Here is a 20,205-nt window from a genome sequence, read left to right as displayed (position 1 = left end):
CATTCCAGTTGGCTAGTTGTCAGGCAAGCCGAGTAGCAGAATAGCCACCTTCTGTAAGGCTTCCTGTGACAAATATACTCAAGAATGCAAAGTTTCCTTCTATGTAATAGCATCACGCTGGGAAATATGATGTTTGTCTGGGGATTATAACAGACCACATCCTTGTCTACAGTCCTGCTGCAGCCCATTGTTTGCCAGCCTGTAATTTGTTCACCTGTCTGTCTCTTGTTCATTCTCACCCTCTAAGTATAAACCTTCTGTTCCTCTGACTTATCAAGATCTTTGAGTTCTAGCTCCGTCCTCCTAAACAGATTATTTTTAGTTCTTGGCTGGGGCTGCTGTTTTCAGACCTATACGTGTACTCTGACTTCCCAGGGACCATGAGAATACCTTAATGACATTTTCTTACTCTCACCACCCAGCCTCCTCACTTCAAGACCTTGGTCAGCACAGGTCAGAACATGTGTCCCTTAAGTACCTCCAACAAGGTGTAGGTGCTGAATCCATTTGGAGGGAAGTCTCATTTTAGCAATCCTGCAGCACCGGATAAATATTGACTTGATGTTCATGAAAGTATCTCCTGATTTGACAGATGTCATGCAGAATTTAGGTGTACAACTTGTTGTTCAGGTGTTGTAGTTTCACATGGCTTAGACTTATGTACTTAGTTTATGCCATATGGGACAACATCAAATATATTACTAGATTAGGCTTGATCCATTAGGCATGTTATCCTGTTGGAAGAAACAGCTGGCTCTACATGCTGTGTTCTTGACATGTTGGTGTTTGTAGGTGCTGAAAGATAATACAATAAATGGATCTATTATCTTTATAGTTCCTGGAGTTCTTTAAGCTACCTCTTCCCTCAGAGCAGTCCTCTGCCCTCTTCAGTGTCTGAACTGTTAGCTGTTGCTTTCAGTAATTTGCAGAAGACAGAAATTCAGGCACTGAAGCCTCAGCAAAACATTCTGAGGGCTGAAGCCTCTAGGGTTTTTCCCTAATGAAAGTTGAGAATTTTCCCAAAATAGTTTACATGAACTGGGACTGTATTTACACTATCAGTTTGCAGCCCACTATTTATCATCAAACTAGGAGTTTTCAATGTGATCTCCTTTCTTCACCGTTGGGCCTGGAACCAACAAACACCAGTGCATAGAAGGTAAATGAACAGGGAAAAATTTAGTGCCCTTCCTGGGGCTGCTACATGAAATCACTTTTCGTATTGGTAGAAACCTAATCAGTATACCCATCTATAAACAAGTCTGATTGCTAAGGTTGAAGTGGGATTACTTTGCCCACCAAAGTGCATTGCAGCTCTGGGGAAAAGCTTGTCTGTTATTTCTTAGAGCTGCAATAGTAGTTGTCATTTGTGTGCTAGAAGACCATAATTTGTGCAGACCTGCAGAAGTGATAATGCAAGCCAGGCCGACTTCTTCCAGCTTCTTAATACTACTGCTTTCTCTTAGTTGTTGTTAAAGCCCCGTACTCTATAAGCAGAACTGTGTCCATATGCTATACAGATAGTCTGGATACATGCAAGAAGTCACAGAATCACAGGATGGTTGAGCTTGGAAGGGACCTCTGGAGATCATCCAGTCCAACCTCCCTGCTCAGGCCTGTAGACACTTATTTCACAGTGTGTGCTGAGTAGGTGCAGCACTTCAGAAAAACCCTAATGCCCTCTCTACTACGTGGCTGATCTATGTACGATCTAGGATTTCCAGATATCCAGTGACTGAAGAAAACAAGCATGCTTATCTAGGTTTCTCTATTATGGCAGTGCTAATTGCCAAAGCTTGGAAAGAKAATTCCACAAGCATTTGTATTTGCAGACCTGCTATTTAAGAGAGTCTAGTCTTTATCCCTCTTTGGGAAGAGGAAGAAAGCATTCCTGAGCATTTTCTGAGGTATTTAGAGCTGCATAATGATAAGGATATGCGCATTAGGTACTGGTTTCTCCTGTTGTGTGTGTAAGCTGATATTTACTGCCTTTTATCTTACGGATTCACTGGAAATAAATTGAACAGTATTTAAAAATGACACAACTTCATGGTTTCACTGAACCATATTATGATGCAAGTGAACTTAAGGGTAATTGGATTTCATGCATCAAAACCTGAAATGCTCACAAATGGCTTACTGGGTATGCGGACTGGGAGTAAAGGGGGTTCCTGCTCCATCCTCTTTTTCCCCTTCAGTACAGGATGTTTGACAATGGAGCAGTTAAATGTAACTGGAGATAGATGGATGGTCAAATTCAAAGTTACCGCACTGACAGCATCTAGAAATAGATTCCAAATCAACAAGCTGTAGTGCAGATGTCAGACACTCTGCATGCACAGGTACTTTTTTTGATTGATGTCCAGCAGACCTGGGAATAGTGCATTTATGCAAAGGAGGGATTGAAAGGTAGGGTCGTCTTAGGTTCCTATCTAGGTCCTGGATCTTAAACGGAGAATATGTTGCCACTCAGCTGATTGGCAGCACGTTGCCTCCTTGAGAGGCAATGTTTTCCGGATCTATTTTTTCAGATGACACTCTTAATTTTCCAGACTAGATGCTTGTGTGGCGCACAATTTCTGAAAGGCTGCTGTGTCCCATGGATTGAACCCATGGGTAGAAGAAGTGATGTAATAAATGCTAGACATGAGGGCGTTACTAAAAGCAAGAAAGACCCTATTCTAACTGCTATAACTTCTAGTACAAAAACTTTCTGTAATGATACCATTATTTAAAGTATATTCTTAAGTTCTTTCTAGTTCCACCTTTCATTTTATGACCTCTCTTCTATCACAATTGGATAGATAATGTTACAATTTGATTCTTGTCAATACAAGTGATTCTGTGACTTCTTGCATGTATCTGAACAATTTAAAGTTGTGGGATTCATATTTAGTAAAGCTCAGTGGAGTAAGTTCTTCAGTTTATGTTGTTTCTTATGATTCATGGTTTGCTATGAGGTCTTTTTTATTATTATTATTTTAATGTAAATGGCGTTGCCTTTCCAACAGCATGGCTTCCCCCCCCCTTGGATCAAATTTATTAGTAATTTCATATATTCTAGGAGGAAGATGAAAAACCTCATGTTCTTAAGCCTTATGTGGCAGAAAAGGTAATGTTTTAGTACACACAAACAAATCTCCTAAGGCYCTTTTTTTTTAAATTCATTTTAAGTGTGTTAGTCATGGATAATAAGTATAATCATAAAGTTTACAACATCAGCCTACAAAATGGGAGGTTGGAGTTTACCATCTAGAATTTATTGTTAGGTGCATTAAAAATTGTTTATGTATAACTTTTTTTTATTTTTTTCCTTGCGTGTATTCTGATACAATAACTGCTTCCTTTTTGGTTATGACCAAGTTTTAGTCCTGGGATACTGCCAGGATTTGTTAGGAACTTTACACATGACCTGCCTTCCCTACATAGGGTAAGCAAGACTTTACAAGTGGAAGTTATCTTAACTATCTTACTCTTTTTATTGCTGATAGTAATTAGTCTGAGCTGTTCCCTCTCATTCCCCAACAATATTTTGAATATTTTGTCATCCTGGGTTTTGATTTAATTGCCTTGGTGCCTTGGAGAGTTTCGTATGGTCTGAGATGAATGCAACCTTGATTTCCTCCTCGCCAGACAGACAATAAGGCTTCTTCCGATAGTCTAAACCAGGGTTTTAAGTGGTTTAAGCCCTGATTGCCTGCCTCATTACCATCTCCTCTGTGGCTGAAATTGTGTGGAGTGGTTGTAGGAAATCCATATAGAATATTGTMAAAAAGATTATGTTCTTGTTGAACTCAAGACTTAAAGGAAAGAGGGCTTAATGTGTAGGAAGGAGGCCTCCAGGATTTTTCCATGCAGTCATCAACTCATTGAAATTACTATAGGTGCTGTCTCTTTTCTGCCTGTTATGTGGCTGGAAGTTTGTCTGAATGCAGACCAGGGAATTTCTCTTTATCCTGCTGGTCATTCAGCCACCCTTTGAGAACACAGAAATTAATATTTACTGCATGTCCCGGATGTCCTTGGAAGCTTTTGGATACCAGGCACCCACGTTCTTGCACATTTATAGCTAAATGATTCAAGTTGAAAGCAGATGACTTCAACTTTTGGTCTTAAAACTGAAACCAGTTTTGAACAATGATGTAGATAGATGATTTTAGCACTAAATATCTCACTATCTAGCTCTTCCTTTAAGAAGAGAACTGTGCCCAGAAGGGTCTTTGGGGTTGGAATAACATAAAATATTCCCTTGAACCAGAGAGTTTTTGTTTGGTTGGTTGCTTTTTGTGTCTTTTTGTTTATTTGTTTTAACAGCAAATAACCATTTAGGAGACAGAGTAAGAGAAGAGCATTCTGGTGCCATCTGGAATTTTATGGCCAGCCAGCATCCTATAGATTTTCTGTAAAGAGTGGGAGGCACTCCCTTTCAATTTCTTTTACTTCTTACATTAGTAATGCTTATTTTACACCCATGGTGGTGTTCCAGCAAGAAGGACAAATAACTCTTGCACAATACAAAAATACAGATTATGAGCATATGCTTTCTTGAAGGGGGGTAGAAAGGGATTAGAATATGATTAGGGATTTATCATTGAGTGGGATTAGGCAACAGGAGCCTTTTAAGGTCACATCTTCAAATCGCGAGCTTGCTGTTCTTAAAACTTTGGTATCTGGACTCTCTCTCCCTTGCTACCCTGGAAACACTGTTTGGGAAAGCTTTGTTTTTTACGGCATGGGGAAGATTCTTCAGTGTGCTTACATACTTCCGCATGAATTCCAAATGCTATGGCTGAGGAAGTTGGAGAAGGGAGCTCTTGGAAACCTACACACTCTYTCTCTTTTTTTWAATTTTTTCTTTTTTTGATTGTTTTTCAATTTCTCTAAAATGAAGATTGCTGAATTTCCTAATAAATAAATAATAATAAAAAAAGATTGTTTGATTTGCTCCTTCCTTGCAAGCTTGTTTACTGCTTCTGTCGCATGATTAACTGCTAATGAACTACTTCTGGTCACCAGTTAAGCACTCTTGTGTCCCGCCTACAGTATCACCTTTCTTTCAGTCTACTTCTGCCATTGCAATAAATCTCATTATAGTATTTATTCAAAAGCAGTGGCTGTTGGTGAACTCTTACCCTGCAGTATCACTTAATATCTATAACAATTGTTCTCAGGCACTGAGTAGAGTTTTGAGTGTAAGAATGAATGTTTATGGGATCAGTTTTGATTGCTTTATCTGCAGTCTTTTGCCTTTAAAACCTCAGATTAATTCCAGCTCTAATATAAGTGGGGGTTAAACTGTAAATCTTTAATTTAGTCATTAGGGCCCTTTGTAATCCAAGAGATGACCTGCAGGCAATTTTGCTTGCCTGCTCATGGGAACCCTTACTTCAGGGGACTCTAAGCCTAGAAACAATCAATCAACTCTAAAATGTCTTCTCAATTAACCAGAAACTCAATCCAATTCTTTGCTGATTAGGAAAACCTGCAAAGCAATCTGGATAAGCCAGAAAAGTTGGTGCCCCAATTAAGTTTAACAGTGTGATAACGAAAATTAGGGCTTAAGTGTGTGTGTTATAAAGGTTAAGGTAATGCATCAAAGTATGGCAGCTGTATTGTACACAAAGGTACTGTGTTAACACAGAGAAGTAGCTTTCAATACCTCTTAAACAATGCTTTTTGTTTTTCTCCTTAGATCAATGTTCGAGTTGTTACTATGGATGCGGAGCTGGAGTTTGCCATCCAGCCAAACACTACAGGCAAACAGCTGTTTGACCAGGTCAGTAAAGGGTTGGTTTGGACTCTTATTGCTTAAGCTTAAAGTACCTTTCAGACTGTAGTGTTTTTTTTTTTTTTTTAAGAACAGATTCCAAACCTACCTTTTTCCCTGTCTAATCACCTTCCTCTCACTCCCGGCCCTCCTTCCCCTGGCCCCACAACYTTCAAATCAAAGGGCTCTGGTCCTAACTACGGTCTCTGAATTYCATCATGGTAAAATAAATAAGCAAAAATCCCCACAGGTATGTTATGCTCTAGTGGTACCTGTCTTCCTAGCAATGCTGAGTGATAGTGTTACAAGGTATTTAAAATGTTTAGACAACTTAGCTATTGTGTAAAAATGCACCTCTTGCTTTGAAATACAGCCTAACTTTTATTTATTTTTCAAATTCTAAAGTTCAATTGTTGTCCTTAAGAATAAAGAATAAGAGATTTAGGTTTTCAAATAGTTGATGAAGATGGGTATCGTTGCATTCTCTGGATGAAGGTAGATATCACTGCATTCATTTAGAAGCAGAGTTGGAGGTAGCTACTTGCCATAGGTGTATGAGTTTGACAAACTACTAGAGAAGCAGAAGAGTTTGTGATCTACAGGCAGAAACTATGGCAACATGCCTTGTAAGAAGTCCCTGTGTGGCAAAACAAAGCAGAGACCTAACCAGCGTCCCTCTAGGGATTCCTCGGGAAGTGGAAGTGGAGGACATGAGCAGCCAGGTCTACCTGCTTCCTTACTGCTACTGTTCCTGCTATTGCATTAACAATTACGCAGGTCTGTTTGGAGATGAGCCTGCAAAAGAGGCTCAGTGAAGACAGCTAACCTGAACRAAGAGCACTTTCTGTAAAATGTTGTTATGTTTTTCTTAAGTAGCTTGCTTTTATAAAATTGATTCAGAATAAAAAAAAAAAAAAAATTGTTTTTAGATATTCCTGATGGAACTCTTAAAATAAAGAACCAATTTATGCAGACTACAATTTAAACATATTAAGTTGCTTAAGAAGTGTTACAGAATTCCTTTATGCTTCTGCCCTTGTCCTCTGCTAGCACTCATAGCAAAGGTTGGTTGAGCTTTAACTCTAGTATGCAGAGCTGTCTAAACAATATTATTTCCCTTGATTTTCTGAGTTACTGTCCATATCATTTCTCATTTCAGTAAGTTAGCTAGAACTTTCTAGGCCTTATGACAACTGTGCAGATTTCCAGTAAGAACTATTTAACAAAAAAAAAAAGTTCAGTGGCTTCTTAGAAGGAGTGAAAGGAAACAAAATTATAATCTCAGCAGAATTTCATAGTACAAAATCTAGTATTACAAATTGTGTGTTTAGCATCAAATTTGTTGCTTTATTGATTATTACTGATGTGGGATGAACTTCATGTAGTCATTGGAAATTTGGTGAAATGCATATGAAACATCTGTATTTTATTGAACCGTCTTTCAGTATTTGACCTTTCACCCCTTGCATCTGAGTGACTAACTTCCCGTCTCCTCCATACTCCCCAAAACCAGAGAACACAGGTTTCATCTTTGAAGGTATAAAATCTCTATGACTGAAAGCCATTTTTTTAAAAAGAATGCCTTTGTCCATAGACTGCAAATGTGTCCTATGTTCCTTATGACTAAGATTCAACAAGGATTTTGTCTGTATATCACTGATGTTTGCTTCTGTTAAAGCCAGGGTTAGCTTTCTAGCAGAACAGAAACTACTTCCTTGACCTCTAGCTGAGAAGCATGGACTCCTGAGAACTTAGAAAAAGGCAGGATGCTTCAGATCAAGATCATCTTGTTCTTTTTCTATATGGCTGTGACCTCCCAAAGACAGAATGCGTGCTTGCAGCATTTCTTACACTAGGGATAGAATATCACCTCATCAAGATTTGGTCCTTACATCCTATAGCTTGAGATAGACTTAAAATCTGGGATTGGAAGGTTTTACCAGTAGTCTATCCTTTGTTTGGATGTGCCACTGCACCTCAAGAGGAGTCTTAGGTCAAACTGTGCCGGTCCAAAACTTGGGAAGGTGAAGACTCTATATTTAGCTGCAGCTGTTCTGACAGCTTTTCAATTTGGCTGTGCAACTCTTTTACTACATCCTTATCTTGGGTGGAGTTTACACTCAGATAAAGTCTATGGAGGCAACAGGTTTTCACTGGTATGAGGAGTGGCCCARCTTGAACTGCTGAACCACTTTGCAGGGGCGGTAAGGGAGGGGAAAAATGTTAAGAAGCAGGCTTTTCTTAAAAACCACAAGATGATTTCTTGGTCTGGCTATCAGCTAGCAAAACTRTTCAGACAGTGCCCTTGTGCTTTAGTGGCTTTGCTAGCTTAAGTATAACCTGCATGTAAGGTGGATCATAACTCCCTTCAAAAGAAGGAGAGGGAAAAGAATGAAACCTGCCTATTCAGTTGGGCTTTGCTCAAGACACGCCTCTGCAGAGGTTACACTGTGATATTCTGAGGTATTTCAAGGACCTGTGTAATGGGCTTGGAAACTACCTGGAGTACATCCCTTTGGCTGGCCCAGGGGACCCGTGTGCTTTTCTGGTAACAAGGGAAAGATGGACCACTAGCAGCTTCTGGGAGTGACTTGGGGAACAGGTGCCTTAGTGGAAGTTTCGACCAGAACAAGTAGGTTGTCAGTTAAAATAATTTCTTAAAGCAATTGTAGTGTTCTTTTGAAGCAGATAATTTGACAAAGAAAGCACAAAGTGACCAAAGACTTGAAAGCCCTTGTTTGAATATAAACTAGCCTAGCTCTTTTGAACGAATGTTGCTGAAGCTTTATCTTCAGCATAGTTAAACCAGTTTTGAGTCCACTGCAAAAACAAATCTTGTTTGCTTATTCCACAGGAATGCTTCTGTTGACTTCTGTGATGTCTCTGAAATTCTTCATGTAAAAGGCTTGTACTCTACTTTGTTGTGGAGTATATAGGCTGTAAAAGTAGCTCTACTGCATCTCATGGCCTTCTCCCCCACTCCATAGTGAGCTTGTTGCTGTAACCTATCCTATGCTATTTGGAAATGTTCATTGTCCCTTTGAGTAGAATGGGCAGACTTAAGATTTGCTGCTTTGTGCTTTCTCTTCCTCATCTTGACCATAAGAAATGCCTTGGTTTTTAATCCTTCCTTGTTTTGCCATGGAGGAAGCTTATAAACTATTTCCCTGAATATGGTAACTGGAAACATTCATGTCGTTGTTCTTGTTGTTTGACTTCAAATAGGCAAACTGTGAAATTTAGCTTAACACTTCCTCCTTCCTTGCCTTTAGGTTTTGGGAAGAACTTGAGGGACTACAACTTCTAAGCTTTCTGATTTATAAGATGTACTCTTTTTTCTCAATAACACTCAGATAAATCGAGCAATTGTTACATTTTCGAACACTTACCATTGCAACAATTTTGTGCAACAGAAAGTACCACACTTGACATACCACCACTTTTCTGTTAGATTATGTAAACCCTGTTCTGAGGTTTAGATATATTTTTAGAAGAGTCAGAAAACTTCATAGTTCTGTGGTAAAATAAGTGAATTTGGGGAAGGAGGGGAAAATAATTTTACTTAAGTAAAAGCTGAAGTATTTGTACTCCATTTCTTTTTAAAAAGTTGTGGGGCTTGTTTGTTTCTTACATGAAGTTAAGTTTACTGTAACTAGTCACTTACAGCTCTACTGAAGTAGAATACATGAATTTCAGTCTCCTGAATATAGCCCACAGTTTTCAGTTAGGGAGCTATCCTGCTTCCTCAAATAGTAGGGGCTCACCTTTTTCATAGAATCATAAAGTGGCTGAGGTTGGAATGGACTTCTGCAGATGATCTAGTCCAACCTCCCTGCTCAGGCAAGGTCACCTAGAGCACATTGCACAGGATCACCTCCAGATCACTTTTGAATATCTCCAGAGAAGGAGACTCTACAACCTCTCTGGGCAACCTGGTCCAGCACTCTCACTCTTGCACTAAAGAAATTTTTCCTCATGTTCAGATGGAACTTGCTGTGTTTCAGTTTGTGCCCATTGCATCTTATCCTGTCACTTGGTACAACTGAAAATAGTCTGGCCCCATCCTCTTGACGCCCTCCCTTTAGATATTTGTAGACATTGATAAGATCTCCCCTCAGTCTTCTGTTCTCCAGGCTAAACAGGCTTGGCTCTCGCAGCTTTTACTCAGAGGAGAGATGCTCCAGTCCTCTGATCATCTTTGTAGCCGTATGCTGGACTCTTTCCAGTAGCTCCATGTCTCTCTTGTACTGGGGAATCGAGAATTGGACACAATACTGTAGATGAGGCCTCCCCAGGGCTGAGGAGAGGGGCAGGATCACCTCCCTCGACCTGCTGGCAACAGTCTTCCTAGTGCACCCCAGGATACCATTGGCCTTCTTGGCCACCAGGGCACATTGCTGGTTTGTGGTCACCTTGTTGTCCACCAACGCTCCCAGGTCCTTCTCTGCAGAGCTGCTTTCCAGTAGGTCAACCCCTAGTCTGTACTAGGGGTTGTCTGCATGGGGTTGTTCCTGCCTAGAGGCAGGACCCTGTACTTGCCTTTGTTGAACTTCATGGGGTTCCTCTCCRCCCAGCTCTCCAACCTGTCCAGGTCTCTCTGAATGGCAGCACAGCCCTCAGGTGTATCGGCCACTCCTCYCAGTTTTGTATCATCAGCAAACTTGCTGAGGAGGCACTCTGTCCCTTCATCCAGGTCATTGATGGAGAAGTTGAACAGGATGGGGCCCAGTACTGACCCCTGGGAGACACTACTAGCTACAGGCCTCCAACTAGACTGCACTGCTGAACACAACCCTCTGAGCTCTGCCTTTCAGCYAGTTCTCGATCTACCTCACTGTCCACTCATCTAGCCCGCATTTCCTGAGCTTACCTATGAGGATGTTACAGGAGACAGTGTCAAAAGCCTTGCTGAAGTTAAGGGGACTACATCCATTGCTCTTCCCTCATCTATTAAGCCAGTCATTCCATTGTAGAAGGCCATCAGATCGGTTAAGCATGATTTTGCCTTGGAGAATTCATGCTGACTACTACTGATCACCTCCTTTTCCTCCACATGCTTAGAGGTGACATCCAGGACGAGCTGTTCTATCACCTTTCCAGAGATAGAGGTGAAGCTGACTAGCCTGTTGTTTCTTGAGTCCTCCTTCTTCCCCTTTTTGAAGACTGGAGTGACACTGGCTTTCCTTCAGTTCTCAGGCACCTCTTCTGTTCTCCACGACCTTTCAAAGATGATGAAGAGTGGCCTAGCAATAACATTTGCCAGCTCCCTCAATACTCATGTGTACATCCCATCAGGGCCCATGGACTTGTGGATGTCAAGTTTGCCTGAAGGATCTCTAACCTGATCCTCCTCAGCCAAAGGAAAGTCTTCCTTTCTCCAGACTTTATCCCTTGTCTGCAGGCTCTGGGATTCCCAGGGCTAGGCTTAGCAGTAAAGACTGAAGCAAGGAAGGCATCTCAGTTTCTCTGCCTTCTCTGTATCGTTTGTCAATAGGTCCCCTGCACCATTTAGTAGGGGGCCCAGCTTTTCCCTAGTCGTCTTTTTGTTACAGTTGTATTTCAAGAAGCCTTTCTTGCTGTCCTGGACATCTCTTGCCAGATTTAATTCCAAATGGGCCTTAGCCTTCCTTGTTGCATCCCTGCATACTCCTACAAGGTTCTTATGTTCCTCCCAAGTGGCCTGTCCCCTTTTCCACATTCTGTATACTGCCTTCTTCTGTTTGAAGTTTGCCAGGAGCTCTTCGCTCATCCATGCAGGTCTCCTGAGCCGTTTGCTTGACTTCTTATTCATAGCAATGCACTGATCTTGAGCCTGGACGAAGTGATGCTTGAATATTAACTAGTTCACTTGGAGTCCCTCCCTTCCCTTCCTTCTAGGGTCCTAACCCATGGAATTCCTCCAAGTAGGTCCCTGAAGAGGCCAAAGTTTGCTTTCCTGAAGTCCTACCTATTGCCTTGATGCCTTCATGAAGGATCCTGAACGCCACCATTTTGTGGTCACTGCAGCCAAGGCTGCCCCCAATCTTCACATCTCCACAGTTCTCCTCTGCTGTAGAAGGTCCATCAGCACACATCTCCTCATTGGCTCCTCCACTACCTATGTCAAATRTTATCATGAATGCTCTGCAGGAGCCTCCTGGACTGTTTGTTGCCTAGCTGTGTTGTCCTTCCAGCACATATCAGGGTGGTTGAAGTCCCCCATGAGAATCAAGGCTGCAATTGTGAGGCTGTTTCCAGATGTCTGTAGAAGGCCTCATCAACTTCCTCCTTCTGATCAGGAGGCCTGTAGTAAACACCCACAACAGTGTCACCCATGTTAGCCTGACTTTAATCCTTAACCATAAGCTCTCCTCCTACTCTTCAAGCACCCCTAGGCAGAGCTTGATACATTCCAGTAGCTCTCACACACAAAGAACAACTCCACCACCTCGCCTTCCTGGCCGGTCTATCCTAAAAAGCACGTAGCCATCCATGACAGCATTCCAGTCATGCGAGCTATCCCACCATGTCTCCGTAATTGCAGTGAGATCACAGCCCTTCAACCGCACACAGATCTCCAGTTCCTCCTGTTTATTCGTCATGCTTTGTGCATTGGTGTACAGGCATTTCAGGGAGGTAATCAAGCATGTAGTTTCCCAAGAGGGGTGCAAGAAGATCCTGCGTAGTCATGTTCCATGCACACTTCCCTGGCTGCATGCACCCACTGGAGGCATCCCGACTTGAGCTGCRTTTTGCTGACTACTCAGTCTCTATAACTCTCCCCTTCTCCCATCTTTTCTAGTTTAAAGCCCTTTTTACCAGGCTTGCCTTAAAAACTAATGTTTGCTTAGTGGCATTTTTTCAGCTAACTTCTGTAGAACTCCTTGGTGTGTTACATCACTAAACTTTATCAATTGCCTATTAATATGTCATACGAGCAATAATTCTCAGATTGCTCAACAGAGTGGTGCATTTTTCCCCATCCCCTTCCCATTTATTCTCACAGGAAAATTCTTGGGTACAGACTGCTGCCTTCTACTCATCAGTAAGAAAACTTAAAGGAAGCTAAAGTATGAGCTAATCCAGTGTCCCCAAATCATTGCCATGGACTTTGGAGCAGAATGTTTGTGCTGTTCTCAGAAGTTAGCATGGAAAGGCTGATCCAGTAAACCTGCTCTCTGGCCACTGCTGTCATCTGCAGTACTGTAAATGGGAAGAGTGAAACAGAGCGTTGCTTGGGATCTGAGGCTTGTTAAAGCACATTCAACTGCAGCCTCAAGTCTGTCAAATTTTATTTAGTTCCAAAGAAGTTAGAGAAAGCTCTCGTCCCTTTACTAGTTCGACTCCCTATGTTTGGAAACAGAGCTGTTTGAGGGGGCTATTCTGCAAATAGCGTCAAGGAAATGATCCAGGTGCATGTGTCGTGGATCTTTCCAGAACACTCTTGCACAGATCAGTCGCTCTGTCTAGTGCCCACCCTTACAAGCCGCTTAGCTGGCCACAACTATTGAACAATAGGAACAAGCAGGCAGGAGCAGGAGGAGGTCAGGATCTTCCTGGGCTGTCTCCTCTGCTGAGGAGAAGGAACATATCCAAGCAGTGAGTGTGCCATTCAGCCAATGAGGATGTTTCTGGATCTTTAGTCTGGCTGGTCTTTATAACGTGTAAAATGAAATCTATCCTAATGTTGGGCTCTGAAAATATGTATTTTAAAGCGCTCTTGACTGAGACTACTTGCAGCTTACTTTAATTCTCAAAACCGTACAGAGAACTTAACTGCAGCAGTTGTCTGATAGTTGTCTGAAGTTGTCTGATACTTTCTCCAGCAGAATGAGTTTCCATGACTAGCAGATAGGATCACCAGAGCTGTTAATGCTGCCAACTAGYTGTAGTTAGTGCTAACTACAGCCTATGTCTCACCATAAGCTTTGGTGAGAGAAGCGACTTGCCTGCTTCACCAACTAGGGTTTTAAGTGCAGGTGCACACAGCAAGCAAAATCACCACCTGCTGCTAGTGCATCAGGCTAGCAGTTGGTGACCCATCACTCATCTGGTTTGTGTCTGCTAGTTTCTTAGGTCCCCAGAATTTTCTTTTAGGAGCTTGCCTTTGCCATTGCTATCGTCTACTAAGGCAACTGTTTATCTTAGTCTTCAATATCAGATTCAGAGATGCAAGACTAGCAGGTCTGGACTGTTACCTGCATCTGCAGGTGATGTGAGGCTTGAGAGGATACCTGCGCCACAAGTACAAGTGAGGTGTTAAATACAATAACTTTTTTGACCTTTCTRTTGCAGGTAGTTAAAACAATAGGCTTGCGAGAAGTATGGTACTTTGGTCTTCAGTACGTGGACAACAAAGGATTCCAGACTTGGCTGAAGCTAGATAAAAAGGTAATAGACTTTGGGCTAATTGCTGATAAAGGTTAAAGCTTACATGATTCGTACTGTGTTATTGGCTGTGACTTTATAATCCTAGTACCTGTTGTTGATTGTTCCTTAACTCTTATAACTCATAGATTATTTCTAGAGGGGACTTGGTGACCTCTATGGGAACTGTTCAGGTGAGGTCTGGCCTAGTGCATACTTTTTTTTTTTCTACATGAATTATAAAAGGCCATATTGCACTTTTCAGATGGGCAGCAACTGCAGCACTTTGATGTTGTGCCTTGTTGTGTAGAAGTGGCTGTACTTGCTGGAAGAACATCTTGGCTTATACTAGTTTTAATATCTGCTTGTGCGGGATCAGTTGCTGCACTGATCAGGAAGAGTAGTTTGCTTGTACACTGGATAGTTGTAACATAGACTTTGGATGTTTCTTGTGTGCCCTTGTTTGTGGAGTTGCAGCTCTTATGAGAATATGAACTCCTCTTGGTAGAGGCAGCCAGAGTATCATAAGTGTAAGGGGTCTGTTCTGTCAAGCACAGAGAACATAATTCTAGATGAGTTTGTCATCTGATACAGCAGGTTAAACTCTACATTCCTGGGTGACCAAGGTTGGCTGTGCAAGCAGAATTTTACTGGCTTAGTTGGAAAATACAATAAGTCTCCCCTGTTTTCATGCCAATGAGCAGCTGGAATTAAGGAATGCTAGTAATTACCTGTCAGTCACTTGCTTATTGTGAAACTGCAGGTGGTTTATTGGCTATAGCCTTGGAATTTTTTTTCTCTCRAAGACACAAAGACTACTGCACCCTCCTTGTCTGGTGCCAGCTGGCATAGCCAACAGGAGATAAGCTGGGCAGAGGTAGTTGCTTCACTCTGAAGCAGCACCTGTTTGTCTCCATTAGTTAAAGTGATGGTAGGGAGTATTGCTGTGTCTGTCTTCTAGAGGCTAGCTTGACAAGTAATTGTAAAACAACACTGGAGTGTGTTTAGCTCAAACTCTGCAGGGAGTTTTATGGGGTTGATGGCTTCTATGTTGGCTGGAGAGAGATCGCTGTAGGGCATGGGCACCAGATTGCTACAGAAATGTATTTTTGAAAACTGATACTCCTTAAGACAAATGCCCTGAATCCATTTTTCTGTGTAAAAGCAGCTTACTCTTTTGTTTGCAACCCTGCTTAGTTGTTGTGTTGCCTCTATCCTCAGGTTTCTGCTCAGGAAATCCGAAAGGAGAACCCCCTTCAGTTCAGATTCCGTGCCAAGTTCTTTCCAGAGGATGTGGCCGAAGAGCTGATCCAGGACATCACGCAGAAGCTCTTCTTTCTGCAGGTGAAGGAGGGGATCCTCAGCGATGAGATCTACTGTCCTCCTGAAACAGCAGTTCTCCTTGGTTCCTATGCTGTGCAGGCCAAATTTGGAGACTACAGCAAAGATGTGCACAAGCCTGGATACCTTAGTTCAGAGCGTCTGATCCCCCAAAGGTGAAGGTGTTTGAATCAGTTCCCCCCCCCCCCTTTTTTTTGTCAAGAATTTGCATGCCAGTTAAATACAGAGTTTCACTGAAAGTAGGTTAGTAGGTTTTTAATTTGAACTCTGTGTATGTGAAGTTTTTCTTTCTTCATTCATTTCTATACACTGTATTACAGTACATTTTTGTCATCTTTGAGCAGGTTAGAGAGAGGAAGTGTACTTGGATCTCAGCTTTTCTTTCTTAAACTGCAGCACCTTGCTGGTAACTGGCAGCATGAATGTCTCCTTTTTAAGGAGGAAGGAGCAGGCTTTTGTCATGAATGTGTCATCGCAGGAGAAGTTTTGAGCTGTGTCCTTAATCATAATATGCAGTCATAGAAAGACTGTATCTGGAAAGCATTTGGGACTATATAGTCTATCCTCACAAAGGATAAGTGTACATTATGGGGAAACTGGCTGGTGTTTACGCTTCCTGATTACACAATGTTCTGCTTGCTCCTTTTATGCCCTTGGTCAGTAACTAGAAAGAGACTTTACAAAGTAAGAAGGCATTTTTTGTTCATAGTGAATGGCTCTGCTTCACAGAGGATGTGTCCGTGCTGAGTAGAATATTCTTTTTGGCTTGAGAAAGAATTCTTAGCGGACTAATTTTTCAGTAGAGCTGTAGCAACATCAGCAKCAATGTATGTAGCAGAACAAGAAGTCTAATCTTGCTACTTTCTATTTTCCTGTATTAGGGTGATGGACCAGCACAAACTCTCCAGAGAGCAGTGGGAAGAGCGGATCCAAGTTTGGCATGCTGAACACAGCGGCATGCTCAAGTGAGTGTTTTGTATTGGTCTGTAGGCTGGTCACTTTGATGCTTGTTAAATAGCCTCAAGTTTGTGGTTTTACAATATGTTTTTAGAATAGAATCCAAGAGTGGCCTGGGTAGGGAAACTGTATATATGTATTTTCTAGTCCAGCATTGAATTAATCAGTAAAACTCAACAGAACGTGTACACTGCTCGTGTGGACAGTCCTTTGGATGGCTTCCTAAAAATCCTACACCCATGTGCAGCATATCAGTGGTACCTTTGAGGGGATAAAATTAAAGGTGTGTGTCTAACCCTAAGTTCATTGAAGCATTTGCACTGGGGAAAGTTTAGGTACTGTATCTTTTCTGTTGACAGAACCTTAGGCAAGGGTGAGCACTGAAAGAGCTAAATGTTACTGTTTTCTTGGGTTTGTGTGTGTGCGTGTGTGTGCGTGTGTGTGCGTGGTTCCCCCCCCCCCCTCAGGAAATATTAGGGCATGGTAGATGGGGGTAAACTGCATTTATGTGTGCTCAGGAGTGTAATATAATGACTCTTAAAGTGAATCCCAAATGCTGAATGTTCAGTTTTAACTCCTGTGTTTGTATGGGTTTAGGAGAAGTTACTTTTTTCTTCTGAGGACCTCATGCTTTTGAAGTAATCAGATAAGTGAGAAACTAATTTCTGCTCTTCTTCCTGCCTCAACCAGAGAGAATGCCATGCTGGAATACCTGAAGATTGCTCAAGACCTGGAGATGTATGGAATCAACTACTTTGAAATCAAGAATAAAAAAGGAACTGACCTCTGGCTGGGGGTCGATGCCCTGGGGCTCAACATCTATGAAAAGGATGATAAGTAAGGCTTTTGTTTTCTCCTCTGATCTCCCAGAGTGAGGGCTGGTGTGGAAGCAAAGTGGTGTTTCTTACTTACACAATGACACAATCAGGGCAAAGTTCAGAACTTTCTTGTTGTTCAAGTTTGATGAACAGGAGGTGAAACTATGGCCAGAATTGAGCTTTCGTTTCATTTATGCGTAAAACTAATCCTTTCATGACTTTCCTGATCTTTGTAGTCTGACCTGCCARTGCTGCCTATCACATAAAATAAAAGATGTTTATTGTAAACTGCAGTCTGGTAAACACTCACAGTTGTAGAGCTGAACCCTGAAATAAGGATAGTACCAAGCTTTTCCTGGAGACAGTTTGTCAGGTATATGAGAGTTTAGGTTAACACATCTGCAGAGTGTATGGACATCTGGGACCTTTCCTCTACTGAAGTTAAAGATAGCTGTGTGTACTGCTGCCTGTTCTTGAAAAAGACAGGTTATGGGGTGGACACAAAACCAAAGCCAGATAACTCCCAGAATCCAGGGAGGAGTTAACCTATGTAGCTACCATGAATGAGTGGATTAAATGAGGTCCTTACTGAGGTATGCCTGGCTTTAATCAGCTCTTTCTGGTAAGGGTAGAGCCATTATTAATTAAATGGTAAAGAAAAAGGTGGGAAATGATAGACTACATCCATTAAATAAACATAAAAGGAGGATGTGAACAGTTGTGTCTAAGCCTACAAATCACTTTTATACTCCACAGTGAGAAAGCAAGTGAAAATAGATATTTTTAAAATGAAGGATTGCTGTCACAACTTTTTTCTTCAAGGCTCTCGGTCCTTTTCTGAATCTGTAACAAAATCGTTGTAACACAGACAGGATTTCTATGTCTGTTCTATGTCTTTGCATACAGAAAGATTTAAATGCAACTCAAATATTAACTGGAACTCCACAGCTTCTTTTGAGATAGCAAAGACAAATACATTTTTTTTTCTTCTGCAATGCTAATACGTGCTGTCACCCAGAAAACAAGGAGTGTCACTTGAAAGAAAGGTAGTTTCGCTCATGTAATACCTCAGTCTTGAATGACTAGTCTTCCTATGAAACCAAGGTCATGCAAACAGGTTTTTCAAGCTGCAAAATGCAGGCAGAATATAGCCTTTGACTATAAAGAACTAYTAAGAGCTTTTGCAGACTGAATATACCACTGGGATAAAGTACACGTTTCTACCATAACTCTTGCTACTATGCAAGTAAGTCTTCTGAGCAGATGTGGGGACTAGAAAAACAGTAATACATACCCCATCTTTGGTTTGTATGAGCAAAACTTTGGGACTGGTGAGAAAGCAAATATTTCACTGTTGAAGCTGAACTTGAGGAAAGTGAGACTATGCCATAGGTGAGTGAGCCTCTATACTTCAGTGAATATCAATCTCCCACTTATAGGCATTTTCAAGAGTGTTTGTTTGTTTGTGGGTTTTTTGTTTGGTTTTTTTTTATCTGCAGTAGAGAGGAGAATCTAGTAAATCAGGTGTTTTGGTTGTCCCCGCTCACTGTATTATCTGGGATTGAAGCTCTTAAGCGAGCTAATATGGAGGAGATTGGCACAGTTACTTAATCTTGGTCTGATCAAATTACTTTCTTTTTTCATTCTTACATTATTCTTACATTACATTCTTAATGGTCCATATGCTGTTGCATAATCTTGCAGCTGAGTTAAAGGTTAGGCAATACTAAATTCTGAGGAGGATATGTTTTATTCTTGAAGTGTTTTTCATGTTTGTTTTTTGTTTTATTTAATATTTGGGCCCAGCAAAATCATGCTAGACAATAGGTTTTTGTCTTTGAAGATCAGGCAAATTCCTCCAAAATTGCAAGTTGTATTCCTTAACTGATGAGCTCTGTAGAAAAGATGCTTAAAGAGCTCTGGTGGTTCACCATCATGATAAATGCTTCTTTAAGTGCTAAATATTAAATACTCATGTCTTCAAGCTGTTTGCTAGGAGTAATTGTCAGTACTTCAGAGTGTGCCAGGGAAGCTATTGATGGGGTTGGATTTTTCTCATGCTGTCATTCAGAAGGCTGATGTCTTCATTTTCATTGTACTGCATTGTTCTAGCAAGGTGGCTTACTCTTATATATATATAAGACAGAATTCTTGTTAGTTGTTATTTCTAGCGAAAGTATCCTTCTTTGATAAGAATAATATTAGCTTAAACATAAAATGAAATATTGGGGGTGGGGCAGAGGAAATAATTTATTAGACAAATATACAAGCCCTTGAATTTATTGCAGAGCTGGGCAGATATCTTGAGGGTGATGTACTGGAATGGCTTGGAAACGTTTGATCTGATGAATAACTTGATGCTTTTTATATGCCAGAGTCTAGATAAATTAAAAAAGAAAAACTTGAATGATTAGTGAAGCTTAATTTTAAACAAACTCACAGACCTGAACTCTTAAGTGAGGAATTGCTCACAGCCTGAATCTTGACTTTGTGTTGTAGGGGTGCTTTCACGTGGGAGAGAACCATGTGGCACAGCTCGTCATAAGACCAATGTGTAAAGGTCTGCCTCGTGACTAGCGGGATGGGCTGAAAGAGCAGTGCTCGTGGAAGGAGAGAGCAAGGCTCTTTGTTACTAGCCTTGCCCATAACCTAGGGAAGGAAACGAAAGACAAGGAGTCTGCTTCTGCCACTCGGGCTTATGCCTGTCCAGCACTTCAGTAGTGAAGGCARCATGGAGGTAACGGGGCTAGCTCTAACCCAAAAGTGAAGAAACAGCAGGGCAGACTTCTGTGCAGCTGAGAGAAGATATGGCCAGTTTCTCAGTTACTTTGGCATGTGCCTGCCACGATACAACAGAAGCCTCCCAGAAGTGCAGCCCATATACCTGAAGTCTGCACACTGTGGATTTTAGTTCCTGATTCGAAAGAGATGAACTTAATGCAGTTATTTGGGACAGCTAGGCATGCGGCTTCTGTG

General features: G+C 41.5%; 1 protein-coding gene across 1 annotated transcript in view; it reads left to right on the top strand.

The window, feature by feature from the left end:
• EZR (ezrin) overlaps positions 1-20,205 on the top strand; it is a 40,333-nt gene that overhangs the window by 10,448 nt on the left and 9,680 nt on the right. Inside the window, exons 2-6 of the mRNA XM_085298012.1 lie at positions 5,693-5,776; positions 14,042-14,137; positions 15,335-15,609; positions 16,336-16,419; positions 17,102-17,248. Of these exons, the coding sequence (XP_085154138.1) occupies positions 5,693-5,776; positions 14,042-14,137; positions 15,335-15,609; positions 16,336-16,419; positions 17,102-17,248 (686 nt within the window). The remainder of the gene's footprint in view (positions 1-5,692; positions 5,777-14,041; positions 14,138-15,334; positions 15,610-16,335; positions 16,420-17,101; positions 17,249-20,205) is intronic.

The sequence above is a fragment of the Rhea americana genome, unplaced genomic scaffold (assembly GCF_003343005.1).
Source record: "Rhea americana isolate MKP2758 unplaced genomic scaffold, rheAme1 scaffold_134, whole genome shotgun sequence".
NCBI classification, from domain to species: Eukaryota; Metazoa; Chordata; class Aves; order Rheiformes; family Rheidae; genus Rhea; species Rhea americana.
This window is presented reverse-complemented; position numbering and strand designations above follow the sequence as displayed.